Source organism: Podarcis bocagei, assembly GCF_964188305.1.
Source record: "Podarcis bocagei genome assembly, chromosome: 1".
Lineage (NCBI taxonomy): Eukaryota > Metazoa > Chordata > Lepidosauria > Squamata > Lacertidae > Podarcis > Podarcis bocagei.
In genome coordinates this window covers 124,614,226-124,641,007 of record NC_138125.1, presented here as the reverse complement: position 1 = coordinate 124,641,007, position 26,782 = coordinate 124,614,226, and the positions used below count along the sequence as shown (strand labels likewise).

At 44.3% G+C, this 26,782-nt stretch overlaps 1 protein-coding gene and 1 long non-coding RNA gene across 2 annotated transcripts in view; one reads left to right on the top strand and one right to left on the bottom strand.

Annotated features, from left to right (window-relative positions):
* Window positions 1–2,693: 2,693 nt before the first annotated feature.
* NAB1 (NGFI-A binding protein 1) overlaps window positions 2,694–26,782 on the bottom strand; it is a 50,569-nt gene continuing 26,480 nt past the window's right edge. The window contains exons 3-9 of the mRNA XM_081180716.1: window positions 25,907–26,040; window positions 24,973–25,024; window positions 14,726–14,842; window positions 9,129–9,270; window positions 7,496–7,645; window positions 5,179–6,449; window positions 2,694–4,955 (exon numbers count right to left, since the gene is read on the bottom strand). Coding sequence (XP_081036842.1) covers window positions 6,358–6,449; window positions 7,496–7,645; window positions 9,129–9,270; window positions 14,726–14,842; window positions 24,973–25,024; window positions 25,907–26,040 — 687 coding nt within the window. The 3' untranslated portion in view covers window positions 2,694–4,955; window positions 5,179–6,357. The remainder of the gene's footprint in view (window positions 4,956–5,178; window positions 6,450–7,495; window positions 7,646–9,128; window positions 9,271–14,725; window positions 14,843–24,972; window positions 25,025–25,906; window positions 26,041–26,782) is intronic.
* LOC308581995 overlaps window positions 3,062–26,782 on the top strand; it is a 35,762-nt gene continuing 12,041 nt past the window's right edge. The window contains exon 1 of the long non-coding RNA XR_014005441.1: window positions 3,062–3,159. This is a non-coding gene — a long non-coding RNA (uncharacterized lncRNA). The remainder of the gene's footprint in view (window positions 3,160–26,782) is intronic.

Genomic DNA, 26,782 nt, shown 5'->3' with positions numbered 1-26,782 from the left:
GATAACTTGCCTCTACTGCATGTTGTGGGGAAAAATAAATCCATTTACTGGCAGGTGGTGAGGATTGAAACCAGTTTTTAATCTGGAGTATGGAGTATTTCGCTATGTAACCTACAGTACAGGTGATGGCTTCTTGTTTCACCTGGCCTGTTCTTTTTCAGAAATCTGCAACCTTGTGAATGTTACAGGTTCCTAAACTCCCCACTCCCAACCCACAGAGCACTTGAAAATCACTAAGAGTCTTGGTGGACCCATTTAACGATTTCTCTGCATGCTGTAGCAATTGTCATTCTACAGAATCCAAATTGTAATACAGTCGTACCTCGTATGTCAAGCGGAATCTGTTCCAGAAGTTCGGACTTCCAAAACGTTCGAGAAGCAAGACGTGGCTTCCAATTGGCTGCAGGAAGCTCCTGCAACCAATCGGAAGCCGCGATGGACGTTCAGGTTACAAAGAACGTTCACAAACTGGAACAATCACTTCCGGGTTTGCGGCGATCGGGAGCCAAAACGTTCGTCTCACAAGGTGTTAGACTTCCCCAGTACAACTGTACAATAAAAACCAATATAAGAAACAAAAGAAGCAACAAAAAGATGATTGAAAATCCTTATGAATATTCAGTGGGATGGAGGTGTTGTCTCATCTTCAGCTACAATTCCATAGATGTGTCGTGGACCACATGAATGAAGCTCACAGACCACTGGTGGTCCACAGACCACAGTTTGGGAGCCCCTGTTCTATCAACCACATTACCTGGTGAACTCCCTCTAGTTTGTTTACTCCTTTATAAATAATTTCAGAATAAGATTACCATTCATACAAGACGAACCACCTGGTCTCCTACCCTTCTATCTGCACCTCACCACAGGTAACCCTCCAGACCTGAGGATGGACAGGCAGTGGAATTTAATAGTGGGGAAAAGTTTTGGATAGATGCCAACACTTACTACTATTTACCAGCAGTTTCTTTTTTCTTGTATTTTACCTTGGAAAACTCAAATATTAAGATAATAAGGAACAAGGCAACTGCTTACCCCATTTATTGTTGCTAATGCCCAAGTACCAAATACCTTACATAGTGCATCAGACAAAGTGGACATTGGCACATATGAATAATTGGTTTTCCCTTTATATGCATTTTTTTAAAATAAAAAAGGAATAAATCTCATATATTCCCTCACTGCAAGAAGTGAGGTTACAGGGAACCAGGCAGAGGGCCTCCTTGGTAGTGGCACCTGCCTTGTGGAACGCCCTCCCATCAGATGCCAAGGGAATAAGCAACTATCTTACTTTTAAAAGACGTCTGAAGGCAGCCCTGTTTAGGGAAGTTTTTAAATGTTTAATGCTGTATTGTGTTTTTAATATTCGGTTGGGAGCTGCCCAAAGTGGCTGGGGAAACCCAACCAGATGGGCGGGGTATAAATAATAATAATAATTAAAGGGATTGAGTGGGGAAAGTGGGGCATACATTTTAAAGGAGAAAAGGGAGACACAGACTGGTTTTGTAAAATGCAGGGGGGAAATGACAGCAAGATTAGAACTACCAATAACTTCTGGTGTTTGCAAATATGCAGTTCTTGGGGGGAGGGGACACAGTTCTTTAAAAATAATACTGCTAAACCAAATGACCCATATGTTGTACACAGATTTCCCCACAAATATACCTTTAAGAAAAAGAACACAAGCGAGGCAGGTAGAAATTATGCAGCATAAAAATTACATGCCTTGCATTTCTACCGGTTGTATTTATGTGCATAAATCCAAGTATAATTTATGCATCTAATGTTTTGTAGAATCAGAGTCTGGCTACGTAAATAAAACTGAACTGTAATCCCAAGCCATGTGAGGTGTATTCATTGAATGGTACTGAAATTGGAAATATCAAAGCCTTAAACTGGTACCTACTTACAATTTTACCTGGCGGGTAATCAATTTTACTGGAACCATGCCCATTGTGGCTGACAAAGCCAATGTTCCAGGAAAATATGGTCCCTGAAAACCTAGTGCCATCCCCTGGGAAGTATAGTTTGTTAGACTTTTTAGGGAACCGCTATTCCCTTCAGAGAACTACAGTTACAAACACTTACGCATGTGCAGAGACAACTTATGCCTGTGTTCAGTGTAACATGTGAAGTCATAAACTTCAAACTCACGCTCAGGTTAAGTTTCTCCCCCACCTTCTTTGCGCCAACACTGTATGGAAGTTACTTGCTCCTCAGTAACAACACAGAGCAAGGCACAACAGGAAAATTTGTGCTGACACCATAAATAGTTCAACTTCAGCTCGAGTCCAGAACTGAGTACCGTATTTTTCGCTTTATAAGACACACCAGACCACAAGACGCACCTAGTTTTTGGAGGAGGAAAACAAGAAAAAAATATATTCTGAATCTCAGAAGCCAGAACAGCAAGAGGGATCGCTGCGCAGTGAAAGCAGCAATCCCTCTTGCTGTTCTAGCTTCTATGATAGCTGCGCACCCTGCATTCGCTCCATATGACGCACACACATTTCCCCTTACTTTTTAGGAGGGAAAAAGTGAGTCTTATAGTGCTAAAAATACAGTAGTTCCCGTAAACCGGTATGCAGACCAGAATTACCAGAAGAAACAAGGACAAATATGCAGTCTTTATTACTCCTGTAGCAGAAATACCTCTTTTCTCCTTCTGTTTAAAGTAAGACAAGGGGAGGGAATTCTTTGCCAATGAGACTTTTTTATTTTGTATCCAACGAGGCACACAAATGCAGACAGACAAGAACACAAATGCAGACAAACAAAGATCACACTTTGGTCAAAATATCCCTGCTGAAGCTAACAGCCAGGCTTCCGTAATATCCACGCCCCCCCCCCATTCGAAAGTTATAGAGACAAGACTTTTTTCTGCCTGTATTGCTGACAATCGGTGAGTCTTAATTATTAGCATTCTAGAAGAAGCCTGTGTACTGACTGCAAGATAAGCGAGATCTGCATCTTGGAAACGTCGTGAGGTAAGTCAGAAGGGCGTGTGATGAAATCAAACGCATCTGTGCATGGCAGGAAAGGGCATTTTGCATGAATCTCTCTCCATGTGTAAAGTTCTATAATTCATGAAGCAGCCCAAGCTACAAGGATTGACTAGGCTTCTCCGGGTGAGATGAGTTTACCATGTAGGAGAAAGGGGTAAAGTAAAGGGACCCCTTGACCATTAGGTCCAGTCGTGGCCGACTCTGGGGTTGTGGCGCTCATCTCGCTTTATTGGCCGAGGGAGCCGGCATACAGCTTCCGGGTCATGTGGCGAACCAGAGCAGCACACGGAAACGCCCTTTACCTTCCCGCCGGAGTGGTACCTATTTATCTACTTGTACTTTGACGTGCTTTCGAACTGCTAGGTTGGCAGGAGCAGGGACCAAGCAACGGGAGCTCACCCCGTCGCAGGGATTCGAACCGCCAACCTTCTGATCAGCAAGTCCTAGGCTCTGTGGTTTCACCCACAGCGGTACTTCCAGTTTCCCATGTGCTCTCTGAGGTGAATGTACTGTGTGCCCTTCTGTCCCACTGAAATCAGCTCTTATTTCTACAGAAGAAGAGTGGCATGGAACTTCTGGCCTTCCAGAACTACAACTCCCATCTGCAAGCTTGGTGAACAGCCAGGGATGATGGGATTTAGCGTACAGCAACATCTGGACTGTCAAAGGTAGGTAGGTAAGATGTTTAAGAGTGCCTTTCAGTGTTCCCCGAACTTGGGTCTCTGGCTGTTTTTGTACTTCAATTCCCATCATCCCTGACCACTGGTCCTGCTAGCCATGGATTATGAGAGTTGTAGTCCAAATGTAGCTGAAGACACAAGTTTGGGGAACACCCCATAGCTGCTTCAGCTTACTTTGTTAGGATTTTTTTTTAAAAAAAGGTTGTTTAACACACAAAACAAAATATAAAAGCCCTGCTTTTTGGGACTGAAATGATTTGCAGGACTCTTTTTTTAAAAAAAGTAAAAGTACCTTAGTACTTACAACACAGCTGTCTCAGGTCATTTACAACTGAAAATAAAAAAATAGATCTGTACCACAGATTTAAATTTACATTACATTGGCCTTTATAAAACAAGATGCTATATACTATGGGTAAGTGGTATGTGCTTTCTTTGCTTGTAATTACTGTCAGAAATTATGAAACTGCTCCGATATCTGCTACTTGAAACCTTAGTTAACATGAAAACACACATTATTAATTCACAAAACAATAAAATGACCCAATTTTAAACTACACATTAATCCATCTGTTTTGATCCATTAAGCTGAAGATTCTACTCTGTTGAATACATTTCTTCGTCAGTAAAGTAGTACAACAAAATTCCAAAAACAGTATTTTCTCTCTCTCTTTTTTTTTTAAAAAAGATCCCCCCCCCCCCGTCTATAATATTAAAAACATGTGCACTGGTGTTTCTACTATAAAGCTTTGCTCCACAAATCATGTGATAAACAGTTATTAAACACATTTTACAATGATACCAGATAGTTGTGTGGACATGTCACCTTACACTTTACACAGAGTTTCAATATGGCATATGGAATGACTCGGTAAATCACTATTACACGGAGCAAAATCCTCAGATATGAAGAGCAATATCCTATTATGGCAAATCGACAAGAACCGGTGGCGTTTTCATCACACACCCCTCCGAAAGTACTATAGGCAAATTCAGCATTTCAAAAAAATAAATAAATTATAGTTTTGAAAACCCCGTTTTTAAATGCAAACACACGATCTGAAGGAATGAAAGAGAGGCGGCTATTATTAGGTAGGTCCACATGTCACAATGATGTTGTGCATAACATGCAGACACCACATTGAAATACCCCGGAAATGTCTCTGTATTAGCCAGTTGTTACATTACGGACAAAATGGCACCCTTAAGAATCGAATCATCCTGCACAGCAAAAAACCCTCCAGAAAATAAACAATGAGTACAGTGGTACCTCGGGTTACATACGCTTCAGGTTACACACTCCGCTAACCCAGAAACAGTGCTTCAGGTTAAGAACTTTGCTTCAGGATAAGAACAGAAATCAGGCTCCGGCAGCACGGCGGCAGCAGGAGGCCCCATTAGCTGAAGTGGTGCTTCAGGTTAAGCAGTTTCAGGTTAAGAATGGACCTCCGGAACGAATTAAGTACTTAACCCGAGGTACCACTGTACAGTACATACATACATTTCCATGAGACTGTAGCCAATATGCTGCCTTCTAGTTTTTGCTGGACTAATCCCTGGGAGCTGCAGTCCAGCATCTTCTGAAGCATCAGACTGGCTACACCTGCTGTATGTGGTTTATATTATATTATATAGGAGTAAGCTACTCCTGTAACAGTAACGTATTCCTCCTCTTATTTCTCCTGTGTGTATTGGTTGTTTCGGACAATACAAATTTCTTGCAGTGCTTTCCCAACTCTTCTGTTATCTGGAACATTCCGGCTTGAGAAAATCAGAACGGCTCTAAGGATCATTCCAAAATGTTGCCAGCATTGCAGCAGTTGCCCTGGCAGGCTTAACCAGAGTGTCTTAATAAATGCAGATGCATTTGTTACCCTGTTTGAAGTGTACAATATGAAGCAACAGTGTGCTGCTGCTTCTACCCATAATTCCCTAATAGCGGACAGGAACACAACGTAGATAAATACAGAAATGTCTCCAGGAAGTGCTTGAGAATGACCTTACATCAATAAGCATAAAAACGCCAGTTATCATACAGTCAGCTCTTGCGAGTGCTATTTCCCTATAAAATCGTATGTAATTGGTTTTTGTTTTTTGCTTCTAAAACTTAAAATATTGAAAACCTGCTGTTAAAATGCTTTCTTAAGATGCTGTTCTCCCCTCCTTAAGTCTTCTGTCCAACTTCTTCAAAGTAAGGATATTTCTTCTTTAAACCCATCTCAGTTATTGTTATATCTCTACATTTAAAGTAGACATTGAAAACTTCAAGTAAAAATAATGGCAGCCACATCTACTGGACGTAATACAAATCTATGACACCTATTAGTTGTTGGGGTTGTGGGTCTGTGTGTTTCTAAACTTTTAAGTTATACAAATACACAATACATTCTTAAATAACAAGGGCCCACAGTATTATTAGTTTGTGAGCCTTTACCAAATCACAAAGCCGCTTTTTCATTTCATAAACGCTTGCACCCACTTTTCGTTGCAGCTGCAGTTTTCAACTGGTTATTTTGTACGTCAGTTCCACAACATGACAGTCCCAGTCCTTAGGCTTTGGCTATGAAATCGCTTATTTCAATGAGGCAACGCTGGTTATTAAGGCATGTTTCCGTTTCTCATTCAAAGCTTTATTTTAACATTAAAAAAAAAAAACCAAAAAGGGAGCATGGCTATCTTGTATCTTCTGGCTCTGTCTTTATCACCTTCCTTTCAAGGCTGTTGAAAGCAGAGTGAGGAAAATCTTTTAAGATACCAAGGCCTTCTGCAACAACAAAATGGATTCCTTTTAGAAAAATATCGACCCGAAACAACAGTGTTCTTTTCGACCAGTTGTAGTCAATAGACAGCATATAAAATCTTACACAAATGTACCCTTGTAGTACCAAACAGCAATAAATTCAGTTTAACCACTAGGTGATATCTGCTTTCCGTCGTAATGTACTGCCAGTGGTTTAAAGGTAAAGGTAAAGGGACCCCTGACCAGTCGTGGCCGACTCTGGGGTTGCGGCGCTCATCTCGCTTTATTGGCCGAGGGAGCCGGCGTACAGCTTCCAGGTCATGTGGCCAGCATGACTAAGCCACTTCTGGCGAACCAGAGCAGTGCACGGAAACGCCGTTTACCTTCCCGCTGGAGCGGTACCTATTTATCTACTTGCACTTTGACGTGCTTTCGAACTGCTAGGTTGGCAGGAGCAGGAACCGAGCAATGGGAGCTCACCCCATTGCAGGGATTCGAACTGCCGACCTTCCGATCGGCAAGTCCTAGGCTCTGTGGTTTAACCCACAGTGCCACCCGTGTCCTGCCAGCGGTTTACGACAATGTAAAAACATAAAACCAAACAATAAGATTATAAAAAGTTATAAGCAAAAAACGAAATTATAAACAATACTGATGTGGCACGCAGTTCTAGCACCCCATGTGGTTGGCCTTGCAGATATTTCTGCTGTGAACCCTGAGGCATGCTGGAGAAATGGAGAAATGACATTTGAATGAGGCCCGAAATATCACTAAGCACTTAAAAGGCTATACAAGATGCCTGAGACTCATTTTCCCTCTCCTGAGAGAAAGAGCCCTGACAAATTTCACACGATAGGGTTGGCCCCAAGACATTTTGGCACCTGAGGTAAACCACAAAATGGTGTCCCCTCACCAGCAGGAAAGAAGGGATGAGGGAAGATCTACATCTGGAAGATCTCCATTGGGATCTGCTGCCCCCGTGAAACCTGCTGCCTGAGGTGGTCACCTCACCTTGCCTCATGGGTGGGCCGGCCCTGGTCATAGTTGTTATGAGCAGGAAAAAATTTTACCTGAAGGCTGTGACTTTGCTTCGGCACTGGCGTACAATCTGCTCAAGTCACTGCAGAGAGGCTTCACGACGTGAGGCTCATCGTCTAATGAAATGTGAGGCATATGCCTATTTGGTAGACTCGACATGCGTAGATTTAAAGGCCTTTCCCCTAAAATATATTGACAAAGAGATATCCATTCAATACTATAACCGAGAAGTAGTCCACGCACAGTGCTGCTAATGGTAGCCCCAACAGCCCACGTCACCATGATATGATCATATCATGATATGATATGAGAGTACGAATCTCTATTTTATTCATTTGTATATGCTTTCGTGTGTGTGTTTTTATGTTGCCGTTCTCCTGATTTTAGCATGTACAGTGGAACCTCGGTTTCCGAGCGCCTCGGAAGCCAAAAGATTCGGAACCCGAACACCAAAAACCCAGAAGTGAATGCTTCCGTTTTCGAACGTTCCTCAGAAGTCAAACGGCTTCCAAGGCGAGTTTCTCCATTTTCTCCATTGACTTTGCTGACCGCACATTGCGCCTTGGTTGTCAAACATTTTTGAAGTTGAACAGTCTTCCCAACGGATTACGTTCGACAACCGAGGTTCCATTGTATTTGTTTTCAATTTAATGATCTTTTGCTGTCTTTCAGGCTCTACACCACTTACAAGATTTCCGAAATATTTGCACTCAGGTGCCTCAAAGTGACTTACATAGTAAAAACAAAACATTGTAAAAGGTAGAAAGGTAAAGGACCCCTGGACAGTTAGGTCCAAAGGCAACTATCGGGTGTGGCGCTCATCTCGCTTCAGGCGTTTGTACACAGACAGCTTTCTGGATCATGTAGCTGGCATAACTAAACTGCTATTGGCACACGGAGGACTGTGACGAGTGCCAGAGCGCATGGAAACACCCTTTACCTTCCCGCCACAGCGGTACCTATTTATCTACTTGCACTGGTGTGTGCTTTTGAACTGCTAGGTTGGCAGGAACTGGGACAGGGCAACTGTAAATAAATAAATGTAAGTCCAATCCGTTCCAATTAACTTTATTGTACTAGCCACTAGCCATGACAAATCTGAATCAAAAATAAACATAAGCAAAAGGCTTGTTGTGCCAGAAATTATGGCCTCTTTTTAGATCTCCGCGTCTCCCTTACAGTTCACTGTCCAGGGTCTTCTTTTGGGGAAATGCAAGTCAATAAACAATATCTCAGAGCTGTGGTAGCCCTTGCTCCTCTCGCAATCCTAAGGGCAACTTAAAAGTCTTCCACCCATGTAGCCTGACTGCTTCTATATTGCGTGTGGTATGGAAACATGAAGCTCTTTTCATAGCAGCCATTGTAGGCATGGTCTGGAACTAGCAAAATGCTTGTGAGATCATGTGGATGACCCAAGCCAGGTGGGAACAACCGCAGGAGAGGCAACCACGAAGGAATCTAGGTCTCATAGGGTTTATTTCTCCTAACACAGTATGTACACAGACTACATTTCTGCCCCCACAATATTCTCCCAAGAAATAATTAACCACAGGAAATTTCATTTCGTCATAATTTAGCAATCGTCGCTGTTGCACCAGTCTCACGAACGCTGACAATTCTAAAACAGATGTGTGATGGCAAATACATGCCTGGAAGCTACTGTACCTTGCCCAACACCATAATCCGATGTCAAGCCATTGGCACAATGCTCTTCTGAATTTTGTCTGTAGAGGCCTGTGGAAAGGCGTCTCTCCAAGCCAGCTTGGCTGCAGAGAAACTCCATCTGCTTGGCCATCATCTTCTCCGGCTGCAATTGAGACAAAGGCAGATTTAGGGACTTGCCACAATTACTGTTAAGTTGTGGGTGAACATATCAGACGATACAGTGATTCTTCAAACAGCTCTTGTTTATTCACAGACCAGAACAGAAGTGAACTGAAGGGTTCAGCCAGCCTGCTTATATAGAGCTCCAGTACAACGTAACTGTAACAACTTTCTGTAACTATCCAATCACTGAACGTCACTTTCGATCCCTTATTTGCATATGTGGACCTGAACTATCTACAGTATCCCCCTGCTGGCCCAGGGTGAGAACTTCAGTACATAACAATTACAATTACTAAGTACAGTCGTTTTACACCAACCAGATGCTAAGTGAAGTACTGTACAGCAAAATGGCATAGTCTTAGCCAGGAATCCTACGAAGGCTGAATTATGGAGGGAGGAGACTGAATTATCTACGAAAGGCTGAATCATGGAAGGAGGAGACGGACAACCAGCAGTGGAGCTGGTGATCTCCAAGCAAAAGGAAATCAGGGAGCCAGCAAAAGGTAAGGATGACAGAATCTGAGAGTCATTGCCTGGTTATTAATCCCTCTCAATGCTGACTGATAAAACACTCCAAAAAAGCAATCATAATGCGATAGTCAGGATTGTTTTCTTTTGGTGTTGTACCAGCACTCGGGAAAACAGGTAAAACACAACACAAGAAGAATCTCAGTACACTTGTACATCTGGTCACATCATGATTGTTGTTGTTTTTGCAGACTTGAGAGAAAATAACAATTAGCTGAAATCTACAGCAAGCTGCTTCCACTCAGAATTTGACTGGGGGAAATTCTCAAAGTTAATCAGAATTCTCTACTCTGTTCCAAACTTCCCCCTCCCATCCTACTGGGGTACCAAAATCAAACAAAAAAACGGAAAGGAAAACAAATCTACAGCTATTTTCAACCCACTTAAACATTTTGGCATCTTTATGACCCTTCAGAATGAGCCCCTGCCCATTTTGGGTGCCTATTTGTAATCAATCAATCAATTAATATTTCAACAGCAACTTTTTTTCCTTCTTTGAAGAATTGCAAATACAATTATGGCAAGATTTCCCTCAAGCTTTATTTTTGGAAATAGCACTATCCAATTTTTTTTTTTTTTTAAATGCCAGCAATCTGCCATTCTGAAAAGTGTAGCATGGCAGTATGATTGTGGGGGGAAACAGTGTGAAAGTTTCGCCTGGAGAAAGACCAGGGCCTTACACACTACAGGAGAAAGATAATCAACAACCTGCTAAAAGAGAGTGCAAACTTATCAATGCCAAGAGAACTCTGAATGTGATCTATTTCCATTACTGTGATGTAGATCATTTGGAAAAAGGCAGAATTGCAATTCTGAAAATGTGTAGGTTAAATGTTCCATAGTAGGGGTGTGCACGGGATTTAGATGAGTCCTTAATCAAAGTCAAAGCAAGCTTTCAGATTTTGAAGTCATCACGTTTCCACAGGTGGTGGAAGTGCTTTAGCACTTTCGCTGCAGGACAATCTCATCCTCTATCACTGAATGTTCCCTTTCCAAGAGGTTAGTTACACTCCTACCCATGCCTATAGCATAACTGTTTCGCTTGGTGGCTGGTATTTTTTATTTATCTCTCCCTTCAGATCCACATCTCCAGTGCATACAGCAATCTGGTTTAATCTGTAGCCACAGGTGCAATGGTCTTTGCGCAAGCTCTCTATGTATTTCCACACACCAGGCTTCAGATCCAGTAACAGCTGTCTCATTATACTCCCCAAGCTTTCTGAGGTCAGGTGGACCGAGTTTTCCTTCTCACCTGTGAATACAATACAGTGGTACCTTGGTTCCTGAACAAATCAGCTCCCAGATACCGCAAACCCGGAAGCGAGTCTTCCGCTTTGCGAACGTTTTTTGGAAGCCGGATGTCCGACGCGGCTTCCAATTGAGTGCAGGAAGCTCCTGCAGCCAATTGGAAGCCGTGCCTCGGTTTTCGAACCATTTCGGGAGTCGAACGGAAACCTGGAACGGATTAAGTTCGAGAACCAAGGTTCCACTGTACTAGCTTCCTGACATTCTCTAGGCCTCTCCTTCAAGAAGTATGAATAGAAACTGGCATGCGGATTTCTTGCGTTCCTCCTTGATGAGGAAAAACTCTTCCTTGGGGCTTTTCTAGCTGATGTAATTATGGTCTTCAGCAGGTACAGGAAGCAGCTACAAGGAGATGAGCTCAGCATCCTCCACGTGAAGAAGCTACACCAGTAAAAATTGAAGCTCTCAGCACTGAAAGAACGGCATTTGATTGGTGAGTGCGTCAGTGCTTAAAAGGATGAAGCCATTGCACAACCAGATAGAACTGTGATGGTAGAAGAAACTCAGATGAGGACAGAGAGCTCACAAACCCAAAGCAAGAAATGCCATCAGTTGAGGAGATTTCACCCCTCCCATATCCAAGAATCTCCTGAGGAGTCTGCTGATTCTCCAGAGAGGAGGAGGCGTGTTCTGCTCTCTACTTATTCTGCTCCAGCACCAAGTCAGTCAGTCAGTCAGTGTCGGAGAGAGAGAGAGAGACTGAGTGTTAGAGATCGTGTGTAGAAATAAGGTTGCTGCTAAGAGCAGCTGCAGACACTCAGTGCAGTGCAGCATTCATTTATGCTTAGACCTATTAAGCTCTGTATATAGTTGTGCATTATAGTTGTAGTTATAGAATAAAGAAGATATTTTACAGAGCTGCACTCCGAGTCATATATACTCTGCTAGACTCTGCTGTGCGACGACTGTCTTCTTGTGGAAGTGAATCCGGTGCTCACAACTCTAAGCTGTGAGTCCACAGCACTTTGACCTGTTCCTGTGCAGAAGGTGGTCTCTGGAAGTGCTACTCAGCTCACCTAGCCCAGTCGGGGCTGAAGTGGATGAGTCCAGTTGGTGGCACTGGCTGAAGGGCGATGCTGACATCAGTATGAATCTGATAGGAGACACATTGGTGCTGTCTGTAATGAAGTGGCTGACTCACTTGATAACTTCTTAAATAATTTTGATGCCAATCTGTTGCTTGCCGTGAAGCCGCTTGCCACCTATTGGAAACCAGGTATAAGTTCACATGGTGCTAGGTGCAGGCTTTTTGATCTAGCACAACTTTCCCTTGTACAACGTCAGCGATGTTCACAAGGAGACACTGTCCTGGTTTGGTTTGTTTTCTTGCGTTATCCGGTGCACAGAGACATGTCACAACACTCATAGCACATCTTCTGGCAGCCAAGCCTCATAATACTGATGCTGAGCATCTCAAGGGTGACCTTGGAAGTCCATCAACAGAAACAGACTCACCGCTGATTCAGAAAACGAATGCCTCATATAACTACCACAATATGTTGCCATACTGTACCTATGGCACTGCCTCTCCTGGTATGTCCGACAGAGGAACTTACGGTCTTCAAACAAAAACATCTTGGAGGTCCCAGGCCACAGAGAGGTTAGGCTGGCCTCAACTAGAGCCAGGGCTTTTTTGGCTGTGGCTCCGATCTGGTGGAACGCTCTGTCACAAGAGACTAGGGCCCTGCAGGACTTGACATCTTTCCGCAGGGCCTGCAAGACAGAGCTGTTCCAACAGGCCTTTGGCCAGGGCACAGCCTGACTCCCTCCTTTGGCAATCTTCACAGAACTCTGGCCCAATGGTTGCCATCAATTTGATCTGAATTAATTTTATAATGAAATAATTTTCGAATGTTGTATTATTTTATTGTTGTTAGCTGCCCTGAGCCTGGCTTCGGCTGGGGAGGGTGGGATATAAATAAAATTTATTATTATTATTATTATTATTATTATTATTATTCCTCGGAGGGGATCCGAGGACATCGGTGCTCCTATGGATTTAAAAAATGTAAGCGCAGAACCCACGGCATGGCTAAACCAAGAGAGCAGGTGTGGTTTCAGGGATTATTTTTTCCAGAGGCCTGAAAGTGAAACTGCTCCTGATGCCCAGTCCCAGATGGTGAGAATCTAACCAGCTCGAAAGTAAAATGAAATCGAACATGCTCAGCCCGGTGTGGAATGAGGCAGCATGGCACAACAGAGTAATCTTCCGTTCTGTGTTTGTTGTGTACTGGTCTGTAATAACTGTATACCTACATATACCATTTAAGTATAGTTCGATTTGAATCAATAAATGCCTTGGACTGGCCAAGTAATTGGTCCTCGTAATATACTGTATTGACGGTGGGGGGGGGGGACGTTGAGCAGGAATTCGAGGGAACTAAGTTCCTTACCTTTTTAAAATTAAATAATATTTTTTGTCTGGGAGGTTGAAAGATATATAGACCCAATGCCTGGGCCAAACATCCACCTATATCTGTAATCAATGAAGTCGTGGGCATTTTTTAATCCAGATCATTGTCTGCTTGGATTTATTAATCACATCTTACATTTAGCCACTGCCCGGGGCGTGTGGCACTGCAGCTGGGCCCGCAACAGACAAACAAACAAACTTTGTGACGGGTTCCCCCACATTTTTTCCATAAAAAAGAACTACAAGGTTATGAAGATTTGAAAGGAGCCAGTATTTATCTTCATTACCTATTTATTTTTATCTTTTCTCAGCTGTTCCTTTTTTAAGGGACTGCTTAGTTCCTTTTTAAATCCCACACAAAAATGTATCTCACACTGCACAATCACAGCAGGCAGCATTTGACACTGGCGGGGCTTCTGACGAGGGCTAGCTAGTCAGGTGTAGAGGCTGAAGTGGAGGAGATCTCAGAGAAGCATAATTGTACAGGATATCACCATGTTCAGCAGCGCAGCGAGTTCCCTCTAGCAAGGCAGCAGCACTCTGGTAGGGATTATCCCCTCTGCTATCTGCGCTGCTCATCTTGCAATGGCCCAGAGAGCTGTTGGGTCTCGACTGAAGTATCAGCACAACACACTTTCGAGTCTGCACAAGATCTGCGCTATGTCACCTGCCTACACTTCATGAAGCAGGTGATAAGTTCTAGCACACCAGCATTAGAAGAGGCAGAGTCTGAGCAGTCAGGAAGGAAGGACAATAGGGGTGAAGAATGAGAGCTCTCAGTCTCAAGTTTCCTCCATAAAGTCAAAGGCAGCACAGCTTAGACAGGTGATTATGGGGGATCTGGTGTGGTTATCTGCCCAGATGCCAAACTCTGTACTGACAAAGAGGCAGAAAACACTGAAAGGTGCCCCTTGCTCCGGTCAGTTAAAATCTTCATCCCCTTACTATGAATGAAGATAAAGCTGTAGCCATTACGAGTGCGTGTTTGTTTGAGCATGCCGTTTTCAAAAAAAAAAACCAGTCGTGAGTCATACCACCTACACTAGAAGTGAAACGATCGCAGCCAGGTCAGAAGGACCCCTTGATCTGCAGAACGGGGACAGAGTGTCCTGTAAGGAAAGAACTGCGATTGTTCTGTAAGAAGCATTAATACGAGGAAGCCTTTTATTGCAGCCCCTAGGTTGTTTACCTGTGAGCCAAGCGCTGCCAGGTCTTCACACTTTCCTTTTGACAATGCCTGTTGTATTTTGACTGAATCCTGCTGGTAAAAACTCTGGACTGCGTCGTGGAAGTCAGGGAAGCCATCCTGCAAACATGAAAAAGCAGGGAAAGACTATTTCAGAATGTTTCGATTCACAAGATATTTTTCCAGTCTTAAATCATCACTACAGCCAATGGTGTGCGTGTAGAGCGAGAGAATAGTTCTTTAGCCGTTATTTTAAGGGCAAAAATAAATGTTTCAAGGTTTTGAAGCTGAGCAAGTGTAGAACAAAAGTAGGTTCTTTTAAAGGCACAAAGAAATGCTTCGAGTGCAAGTTGTTCTACCTAAATGAAAGCTTGTGGCACAATAAATGTGCTGGCTTTTAAGGTAGCAAAAGACTCCTTGAAGTTTTATTTAGGAATTTCAATCAGGAATATCAAAAGGTCTGCTTTGTGCAAGTTAAGACATTAGGATGGAAGGGAAATAAATAAGTAACCTTATCAGCAAGCAGTTTCCAAACGCAGCCACGGTGCTTTCATTCTGTTGTGAAAGCACGAAAACGTACAGCAAAAAGGAAGCCCATGTTGCATAACGTCACATTACAACTCCTTTTTCTGAATGACAAACCAGAACCGCTGGTGAGCCATTGCTAAACCCCCACCCCCCACCAAAAGGCTTGGAACTGTAACGGGAAGCATAGTGGACCGAAATCAGCTGTCCCTCACAGAGCAAAAAGCTGCAAAGTTTGCTCCCTAGAAATTCCTGATTACCATAAACTCGCATTTAAGAAGACGTGCTTTAAATATGCTTGGTGCTCATCAGCCTACAAGGGCAGCTTTCGCAAAACAGGCACCTGCGACAAGCCTCATTTGGGTGCTCAAGCAACAGGTGGCGATGGGATAGTGGATGCCCCACCCCACCCCAAAATCATGGGTGCTGCCCAAACCTCTATTGCTGAATGAACTGATGTGGTTAGAAGCTCTCTTCAGATTTCCCCGCTCAATGGGGGAAGGCTTTGCTGGGAGCAGGGCTTGCACTAGTGACTCTACCGCAACCTTTACATGAATTTGCTATGAACTCCTGAAGAGCGCTGCGATCTTGCTCACAGCACTGTGAACGCAGTTGTCCTAAGTGGCAAGGCAAAGCTCCTCTGACTTTCCATCCCCACCATGGCTGCAGCGGCAGAGAGAGGAGAAGAGGAAGGTGGCTGCGACCAGCAGTATTTAAACCTTTAACCCAGAGCTTTTCGACCTTTTAAAGTCCACGGCTCCCTTGACCAACTGCATTCTTTCTGCAGCACCCCTGTGGGGCTGAGGAGCCCGGTTATGTCACCCCCTTGCCTGCAGAGTTGGCAGCCTCTCACCCTTTTTTGAAGGCACGCGGGTGGCGCTGTGGTCTAAACCACAGAGCCTAGGGCTTGCTGATCAGAAGGTCGGAGGTTCGAATCCCCGCGACGGGGTGAGCTCCCGTTTCTTGGTCCCTGCTCCTGCCAACCTAGCAGTTTGAAAGCACGTCAAAGTGCAAGTAGATAAATAGGTACCGCTCCAGCAGGAAGGTAAACGGCGTTTCCGTGCACTGCTCTGGTTCGCCACAAGCGGCTTAGTCATGCTGGCCACATGACCTCCAGAAGCTGTCTGCGGACAAATGCCGGCTCCCTCGGCCTATAGAGCAAGATGAGCGCGCAACCCCAGAGTTGTCTACGACTGGACCTAACGGTCAGCGGTACCTTTACACCCTTTTTCGAATACCCACCCTTGTTGGGGGTTCCCTCAGCCTCCTCTCCTTGGGAGTCCTCTGGGCAGCCGCTGCTGCCGCCCCTGGTTTCTGAGCTGCTCCTCAATGCCCCAAAGAGAGGTGCCTCCTCACACTGCCCCACAGGGGCCTGGGAAGCGCCCCCTGGACAGCCCCAGAGGCACCATTTGCCTGGAGAGCTTGTAGCCAGGGCTGCTGCAACAAACAACCGTGCAAGTCTTTGGGAGGCAGAGACGCAAGAGGGCATCAGAGGAAGGAGGAAAAGAAAGAGGGACAGAGGCCAGTGTTGCCCACGGCACCCCTGACCACCATTCTAGGCACCATTCAAACCACTGCTTCAACCACATGTTTCACTGATAATTGCACAACGATAACACTGCTTATTTGGAGGAAGAATGGAAACAAACAGAGAGGTCCGGAGTGAACGTGACTGGAACTTCCTATACCCATTCCTACCCAGCTAGTCTCTTTTACCCTTGCTTTTTTGGAAGCTGCCCAGGGTTGTATATGACTCTTCCTTCCGAGCCCAGGTGGCTTGGAGCAAGCATTGTGGCTCATCACCCTGAAATGCCACTACAAGCCCTAAGTCTGAGTGGCAACTACTTAACATGCTTTCGCGCTGCATCGCAACCACCCTGCAGAAAAAGAGAGAAAGAAGTAAAATCCGTAACCCGCCTACTTCTTCCTGGGATGTCACTTTGAAAGAAAAGTGTACAGTGGTGCCTCGCAAGACGAAAATAATTCGTTCCGCGAGTCTTTTCGTCTTGCGATGTTTTTCGTCTTGCGAAGCACGGTCCGCCGCAACTGCGCCTCTTCAAGCGGCTTTTAAAAAAAAAGTGCAAGACGTTTTCGTCTTGCGAAGCAAGCCCATAGGGAAATTCGTCTAGCGAAGCAACACAAAACCGAAAAACCCTTTCGTCTGGCGAGTTTTTCGTCTTGCGAGGCATTCGTCTTGCGGGGCACCACTGTATGTTTTTTTTAAAAAAGAGAGAGTACCTATTTTTTTCTCTTTCTTATTAAGTTTTTGATAGGTTTTTAAAATTAATATTAAATAATATTTCTTATAAGTATGATATGAAGATGATACGAAGATGAATTCAGAGAGAAGATGGATAGAAAATATCTGTGTGAGAGACAGAGTGGTTTTTGTCAGGCATGAGGCGGAGAAAGATGGGAGCAGGGAAGACGTGGATCTCATGTTTGTGAACTGAAGATAGGTTGATAGAATATACAATTTTGTGTTTGTTTGGGTGTGGTTTCTCACTCTCCCTTTTCTTTTCCTTTTTATTATTTTGATCTTTTAAGGTATTAGCTTTGCTTGTTGTTGTTTTTAATGTTGTACAGTCATGCCTTGGAAGTCGAATGGAATCCTTTTCCGGAAGTCTGTTCGACTTCCAAAATGTTCAGAAACCGAAGCGCGGCTTCCGATTGGCTGCAGGAAGCTCCTACAGCCAATCAGAAACCCCGCTGGACATTCAGTTTCCAAAGAACGTTTTTAACCTGGCTCACTTCTGGGTTTTGATTGTTTGGGAGCCGACCTGTTCGGGAGCCAAGGCGTTTGAGATCCAAGGCATGACTATATTATATGTTGAAAACCTTTAATAAAATTGATTTTTTAAAAAAAATATTTAAAAATCTATGAAAAGGAACCCTAACGGAAGAAGCAGGGGGTGAAGAGTGTCTTGATAGCCAAATGTTCCTTTCTCCCCGTTGCTCTCTGTGGCCTGCTCTATCAAACACACCCAGCGTGCTCCCTTCCAACTTGGCTGTTCTTAAAGCGATTTCTTTGAGCAGATGTTCCCAAGCCCCACAGGCGCTTTCTTCCCCTCCGCCAAACACTTCTCCTACACGAACACCAGATTGCACCGCTTCTGTTCTTTGTGATCTTAGGGGAGAGAAAGAAATCCCACACCCTCTTGCTTTTCAACCCTGCTTGGCAGCGGCGTGGGCATACCCTCGTTCTTTTCCCCTCGTTCTTTCTCTCCCCACCTTATAACTCATGCTGACATGAACGCCAAACCTCTTCCCCCCCTCCCTCCAGCCCTCCCAGCTACCCACCCACCCCTTCCATTTCCCTCTAGGTCTCTAACTCCCACTGAATCTTTCAAGTTTCACCCTCTCATCCATCTTCCCGCCACCTCCGCTTACGGATGTGCTGTTCGGCGGCAGAATGCCTTTGTACCGCTTAGTCCATAGGACTGTAATGACTCTGTTGTCTGTCTCACATGCCCTGCCAACTCTCAATCCTGTATTTTTTTGTGGGGGGGGGGGACCCTTAGCCACACACCCTTTTCTGCACAAAATAACAGCGCTGAAGGGAGAAGAGCTTTCTTTCAACCGCCAGTGATTTTGCTGTGCTTCCTCTGGGAAAAAGACACAAAGCCTTGTGTGCTGTCAGTGTCATGGACTTGGGGGGGGGAGAGAGTGAGGGGGCACCCACATCATTGGTTTTACAATTTTTTATACACAATACAAACAGATAAAAAGACAAACAAACATGTATAATTTCATAACCTTTTTTTCATAAACCTCACTTCTCGGACTCCCCCAAACCTCCCCTTTCTGCATTCAAAATTTCAAAATCTTTTCAGCAAATCCTAAATGAGGGGGCACCCACATCAAGTCCACACTTACATCCACACCCACGGATCAAGGCAGCTGCTGAAGAGGGAGGGTGGGAACTTCATGTAACTAAAATATTGCTTTTGTTTCGTCGCACGTGAGAAGGCATTCAGGGACCTCGCCGCAACTCATTAATAGCTACTCCCAAATCCGAACCTAATTGCTGCATTCCTTCTCCCGCCCACTCGGCTCCCAGCGCTTGTCATTTTCCCGGGATTCCGCCCCCGCCTCTCCCTGCAAACTAACCCACCCACTCCATCGAGAAAAGGGAGAGGTCACATGAGGGAAGGAGGGGGGAGGCTTTCACAGGTAATCGGGTGTAATTTGTGATATGCTTTGCCTGCACACACACACACACCCCTCCACCCTCTTTCTTTTGTGTTGCTTATGCAAAACTCCTTCCCCCTGCAGAGGTGATGTTTGCAACGCCGTCCGTAGGTTTGCTTGCCCACGCAGTCCTGCTCTCAGGCGCCTCCATCTCTGAGAGGGAGGGAGGAAAACCCTCCTCTTTATTATACTGGGGAAAAACCATTTCACATCACACCCCGAGGGTGTGCGTGTGTGTGCAATCATTTCCACCTGCGGAAAAGAGGCGTTAAACGCCTCCCGAGATCAAAATGGCAGTGTTTTATACGCACTGACGTCGGTGGAAAGGCAGAAGGGGAATTAACAGTACAGTCATACCTTGGAAGTCAAATGGAATCCGTTCCGGAAGTCCATTCGACTTCCAAAGCGTTGGGAAACCAAAGCGCAGCTTCCGATTGGCTGCAGGAAGACCCTGCAGCCAATCGGAAGCCACGGAAGGCCGTGTCAGATGTTTGGCTTCCAAAAGTAGTTCACAAACTGGAACAGTCACTTCTGGGTTTGCGGCGTTCGGGAGCCGAAACGTTCGAGAACTAGGCTGTTCGAAAACCAAGGTATGACTGTAGTGACAATCTGGGCTCCTGCGTTTCAGTCTTCATCTAAGCCGGAGAACTGAGGTGGCAAGAGAAAAAATAGTTTGGTGTATGTATTCAAGGGTTAAGGATCCATCTATAAAAGTTTCTGGCTCATGCTTCAGCAAGCTGTATAGCACTTCCAGAACTTAAGCTTTTTTTAAAAGGGGGGGGGGGACCACCACCTGCCGCTGTACGGGAGGTGTTTGCAAGAACAATGCCAGACAGGCTGAAATCTTGAAAAGTTACTATGCCTCAATGAGGAAAACCATATTCCCCCTTGTCTTTAGCAAACAAACGGCACAATATCACCAAGGCAACTATCTGTAAACAAACACTGAACATCCATAAAAATGGCAAAAAGTAGTTTCTTTCCCAAATAGGTTTTTTCTTAAACAATAGCAAGCGCAGTAAGTAAAGAGTTTGCTTGTAATATATCAGTGGTTCAGTGCTCATTTCTTCTCATTCCAAAATAGATATTATCTCAAACAATTGCAAATGGAGTAATAAAGAGTCCACTTGTGATATAAATCACTGGTTCAGTGCTTGGACGTCGTTCTGGTAATCCGATGTTTCGTTGCTAAAGAGCTTAGTCATCGAGCTTTGTCGTCAATAATACACAAGAGAAGGCGGTATGTAAACGACTTAAAGCAGGGTATATCTGTCCCCATCTGCATGTTTCCATCGGGAGGAACATAGAAAGAGGACGATGTCCTTCAGTTTGTTAAACTTCCTCCTCCTGTGTTGATTGCAGTAGTCATTGCATCACCGCCCTGTTTATTGTTTTACTGTTTAACAAAAAAACAGCAAGCATTCTTTGTTTCAAGCATTACCAGGGGTAAGGATTATTTGCTTGCTTGTTCCATAGAGACAGGTATTGGCAGATTGAGCAGGCAAGATCAATAGTTGGTCCAATGGTCAAGAAGGCAGTCTCTGCAGATGCTGTAGAGGGAATTGAGGGGCAAATGGGGCTCGTCAACCTGGGAAGGTAGCCCACCTAGTAAAGGTAAAGGGACCCCTGACAGTTAAGTCCAGTCTTGGACGACTCTGGGGTTGTGGCGCTCATCTCGCTTTATTGGCCGAGGGAGCCGGCGTACAGCTTCCGGGTCATGTGGCCAGCATGACTAAGCCGCTTCTGGCGAACCAGAGCAGCGCACGGAAACACAGTCTGCCTTCCCGCTGGAATGGTACCTATTTATCTACTTGCACTTTGACGTGCTTTTGAACTGCTAGGTTGGCAGGAGCAGGGACTGAGCAACAGGAGCTCACCCCGTTGCGGGGATTTGAACCACCGACCTTCTGATCGGCAAGTCCTAGGCTCTGTGGTTTAACCCACAGCGCCACCCGCGTCCCTAGCCCATCTAGGAGAAGGAAAAAACGCTGGACCTAAACCTCTGCTACCTTGCAGGAGATCTTCAGGAGAAGAAAAGGCTAAGGAATAAATCCTACACAAATCCAGAGTAGAGTCCCTAAGACTGTTGGATGGTGCCTTGTACGCCTCCTGCCAGCAACTCCTGCAGCCAAGCTGGTGCCAAACGTATTGCTCTGCTTTCCCTTGAAGCTTCCTGCAGCCAATCGGAAGCCGCGCCTTGGGTTCCGAACGTTTTGGAAGTCGAACGGACTCCCGGAACGGATTGCGTTTGACTTCCAAGGTACGACTGTACAATCAAGCCACAGGAAATAATGGGCTTAAGTTACTCCTAGCCATCAATTTCAATGGGTCTACTCTGAGTATGACTAACACCAAGTACAATCCACGTATATATGAAACACGTAGATGTTTGGCATTTGGCAACCTAACTCTTTTACTAGGGTGTAGTTTTGGGACAGGCCTATGCGTACAGGAACGGATCGCAGCAATTACCTTCCTTTTCCTGCTGCACAAAAAGTAACAAGACTTTCAAAGTCCCCTTGCAAAATTCTCACTGGCTTTTATAGGAACATGTAAGTTGCTAATTATTCCCTCGCAATTTCTCTTAACTTTTAGTCCACCCCAAAACAAGCAGTTACAGAATAAAAATGTGCCCTCGACATTTTCCCAGGGTAGCACACACACACACACACACACACACACACACACACACACACACAAATTGAATTGTACAAAGGAATTTTTGCATCCAAAGGGACCATTTCCTGAAACGTTCCTTTACAGGGAAATAGGTAAAGGTAAAGCGACCCCTGACCATTAGGTTCAGTCATGGCCGACTCTGGGGTTGCAGCGCTCATCTCGCTTTATTCGCCAAGGGAGCCGGCATACAGCTTCCGGGTCATGTGGCCAGCATGACTAAGCCGCTTCTGGCGAACCAGAGCAGCGCACAGAAACACAGTCTGCCTTCCCGCTGGAATGGTACCTATTTATCTACTTGTATGTGCTTTCTAACTGCTAGGTTGGTAGGAGCAGGGGCCGAGCGACGGGAGCTCACCCCGTCGCAGGGATTCGAACCGCCATCCTTCTGATCGGCAAGTCCTAGGCTCTGTGGTTTAACCCACAGCGCCACCCCTTTACAGGGAAATATATGCATCCAAATAACTACTGGCCTGCTGCATCACATATCCCTCAACACAGAAGGGAAATTATGGTAAAATTGACAGCCTATTTACTTAGTCTGCAAGCTACATTATTTAAAACTGGATCTATTTTTAAAAAAATACCAAATGAAAAAATACTGAATATATTCCCATGTTTTTGCTAGGTTTAGTCATTACCTCCATAAGCCAGAGTGTGTGTATACATGTGTTCATTTTTCTGACTATCAGGAAATTGTTCCCTAATGGCAACAAGATCCATTAGACAGGGCAAGAACCTTCCAGAGCTACTGGCAGGAGTTTCTCTCCGTGTTATTTCCTTCCATTAGGAAGATCCGAACAATGAAACACAAATAAATAAAATAAAATAAAAATTCCACCTACTTAACAAAATTATTTGTGTTTAGGACAAACGATACTCTAGCGCACAAAAAGACCCAGAACGTTTAACTGAGCAAGACGTGCAGAAAATGGTTGCCAGTGCTCCTCAAATGGAGGTACAGAGGATCAGGATTTGCCTGAAGAAAACCATGATGGAATAAAGGGCAACATCCAATGTCAGTCACACTTAAATGAGGCTTAATTTATTTCAATAGGTTTACTATGAGCATAACGGGTCTTCTCTGTGGTGGCTCCTCGTCTGTTGAATGCTCTCCCCAGGGAGGCTCGCCTGGCGCCATCATTATATGTCTTTAAGCACTAGGCAAAACATTCCTCTTTACTGAGGCCTTCAGCCATTAAATAATCTATGGTCTGTTAAAGAAAGGGGACTGTTATTATGATTATTTTTATTATTATGCTGTATACTACGCAAACTATGTACTATACAAGAATACAGTCATACCTCGGGTTAAAGACGCTTCGGGTTAAATCTTTTGAGGTTGCGTCCCGCAGCAACCCAGAAGTACCAGAATGGGCTACTTCTGGGTTTCGCCGCTCAGGCATGCGCATAGCTGTCAACTTTCAGATTTGAAAATAAGGGATCAGCAGCCTCACCTGTCCCAGGGACAGTCTACGGGATATCTAACAATCCGGGATAGCAGCGGGAAATGGCGCTGGAGTAAGGGAATTTCCAGCCAAAAAGGGAAGGTTGACAGCTATGCACATGCACTCAAAATGACATCACACGCATGCGCAGAAGCGGCGAATCGCGACCCACGCAGACATGGGTTGCATTCTGCTCAGGTTGCGAACAGGGCTCCAGAACGGATCCCGTTCGCAACCAGAGGTACCACTGTACTGTACACTTGAGTGTTCCAGTTTGCGAACGTTCTTTGGAACCCACACCTCCGACACAGCTTCCAAACGTTTGGGAAGTGTGAACGCACTTCCGGAATGGATTCTGCTCAACTTACGAGGTACCACTGTACTACTATGCTCGTTAATTATGTTTTTATTATTATGCTCCATAAAATACATTTTTAATGTTGTACACCACTCTTGAGATCTTTAATAAAGGGCAGTATAGAAATCAATTTTTAATAATAACAACAACAACAACCTAGCCTGATACATGCACTGCTTATCTAGCATGGCACTGAGGCTGTATTCAGCAATCCCCATTTAACACAACGGAATAAGCAAATATGCACAAGACTGTGCTTCCATTAACTGATCTACAGCTGAAGCTAGACAGGAGCCTTATGATGAGGTTGTAACATCAGTGAAATTCCACTCCTAAAAATATTCTCCAGTAAAATGAGCCCGATATTTATAAAGTGAAATATTTAAATACAGATCGTGTTTTCTCCCCCTGGTATTCTGCTGAAATAATACATGCTGATCTTCTCAATGAAAAAAAATATTAAGTAGAGACATCCTGGTTTCGTAAGCTTTCTGGGGAGAAGCTCCCCCCCCCCCATCCTCATGGGCTGGTTTTTTCCTTTTACTTATTTCAGAGAAGAACATGTGTAACTGTGCAAAAGGCCAGCTGTGTGTGTGTGTTACTGCTACTATAACTAAATGTAAAAGAAAATGTATATATGCAGGAATTTCTTGAGCCTGTTCCACTGTAGAAATGCTGTGAAAAGGGTGAACACCAATTTCAAACTGCCCATTAAAAGCAATAAATAAATAAAACTGGGGCAGTGCAGGGGGAGATGAAACAGAAATATTTTATCCTGATTACTGGCCAAGTTCTCCTCTCACAACTCACAACTTCACAAGCTCCACTATATTGTTTCAACTGCCCTCATATTTTAAGTGACTACTACAGAACCTTTGATAAACCGGAGCATATTTATTCAGAACGCAGTGTATTTTAAGGGATTTTTTTTCAGATGGGAGAGTGAGGCAGAACATAGCCGTTCACCAAATGAAGCCTTAATGGTTCTCTCCTCTCTCACGCAAGTCGGTTTTAGCAATTACAACTAAACAGAAGAAGTTAAAATACAGTACCTCTATTTTAATTCTCTTTGGTGACAGTTCATCCCTTTCTCCACATTTAGACCTAGGAGATGAAAACACATTTTGTTTGGTTTTTACTAGGTAGCGCACACTTATCTTCAGAAAAAGAAACACCTTGGAAAAATCGTTGCCTGCAACAGAGAGATAGAAAACTGAAATTTCTCATTTAAGCCTCGATTTCCAGATAGGTTCACAAAGCATGTCCTGTAGTTTAAGAACCTGACGTAAGGTTCAATCTTGCTGGACTACCATTAGAGATCATGGGCGGTGGAGAAGGATTTGAATGTTTAAATGCTCCTTTGTATAAAAAAACCTCCCTGTACAAAGGAAGCTAGCGTGTCGGGGTTGGGGTCAGATTTTTAACTTCAACCCTGTTGAAGCCACCTGATCTACGGAAAGTACAATTTTCTGCAACTACTAGGAAAAATGTGGTGTGGAAATGCCAAGACTCATGGGCTCCCAATAGGTGGGGTGGGGTGTGCACAATTCAGGGTCAGCAAACTTTTTCAGCAGGGGGCCGGTCCACTGTCCCTCAGACATGGTGGGGGGCCGGTCTATATTTTTTTTGGGGGGGGGATGAACGAATTCCTATGCCCCACAAATAACCCAGAGATGCATTTTAAATAAAAGCACACATTCTACTCATGTAAAAACACGCTGGTTCCCGGACCGTCTGCAGTCCGGATTTAGAAGGCAATTGGGCCAGATCAGGACTATGAGTTAGGGAGGGAATGGGACTCTTGATTTCAGGGTCTTGGGGGTTGGACTAGATGACAGGGTCCCTTCCAACTTTAGATTTCTATGATTCTATGACCCTGACTGCAGAACAAGAAAAATAAAAACAGGTTTTCTGATACAATAAACCTCATTAAAGCAATTAGGATCTCCCCCTCCCTTTTTTTTTTTTTTTTAAAAAGCAGCTTACTTGGTAGTCCGGTAAGTGTATTTGTAGGTAACTTCTCGGGATATTTGTCGCGCCAGTGCAAAGAGTTCGTCCCTCCGGGTCAGCAGTGCGTTATCCTTCACACACAATTGAGCAGCGGCTTCGTTAACTGTGAGCTGGAAAACAAAAGACAAGGGATGCTTCGTTGCCTTAGCTGTATCACTCTTTTGAGGAACATGAAACCCTACGTATCTCCCATTACTGTTGCAATGTACATAGACAACATTATAGAGTTTCACAGAGAAATCTGGAGCGCTTTCTTCAGATTTCTGGCATCACGCTCAACACAGTTGCCACAGTTTTATAAAGATACGCACACGCACACACCCCGCAAAAGAAAAACAACCAAGTTTTTAAATGCTGCTAGGTACCTTTGACCCCCCCCCCCAAATTTGAAGTTACCTAAATTCCCTCGGAAGTAAGTTGGTACTTTTAAAAAACAGTTATTAGATCAGGGACAAACTATTTTGTTTAAAACCAATGCGTACTTTTAGAATGAACTCAGGCAGACCTCAGGGATTCTGCTATAATAATAATAATAATAATAATAATAATAATAATAATAATAATAATAATAATAATAATGGTCCTGAGGTCGACTCAGGGGGCTGGCTGTGTAGCCAATCCCTTACTGCGCCTGGTGAGCACCCACTGGGATGAACTGCTATGACAAACTCCTACATTTTGGTGTGATCTACAGTGGTACCTCGCAAGACGAATGCCTCGCAAGACGGAAAACTCGCAAAACGAAAGGGTTTTTTGTTTTTTGAGCTGCTTCGCAAGACGATTTTCCCTATGGGCTTGCTTCGCAAGACGGAAACGTCTTGCAAGTTTGTTTCCTTTTTCTTAACACCGTTA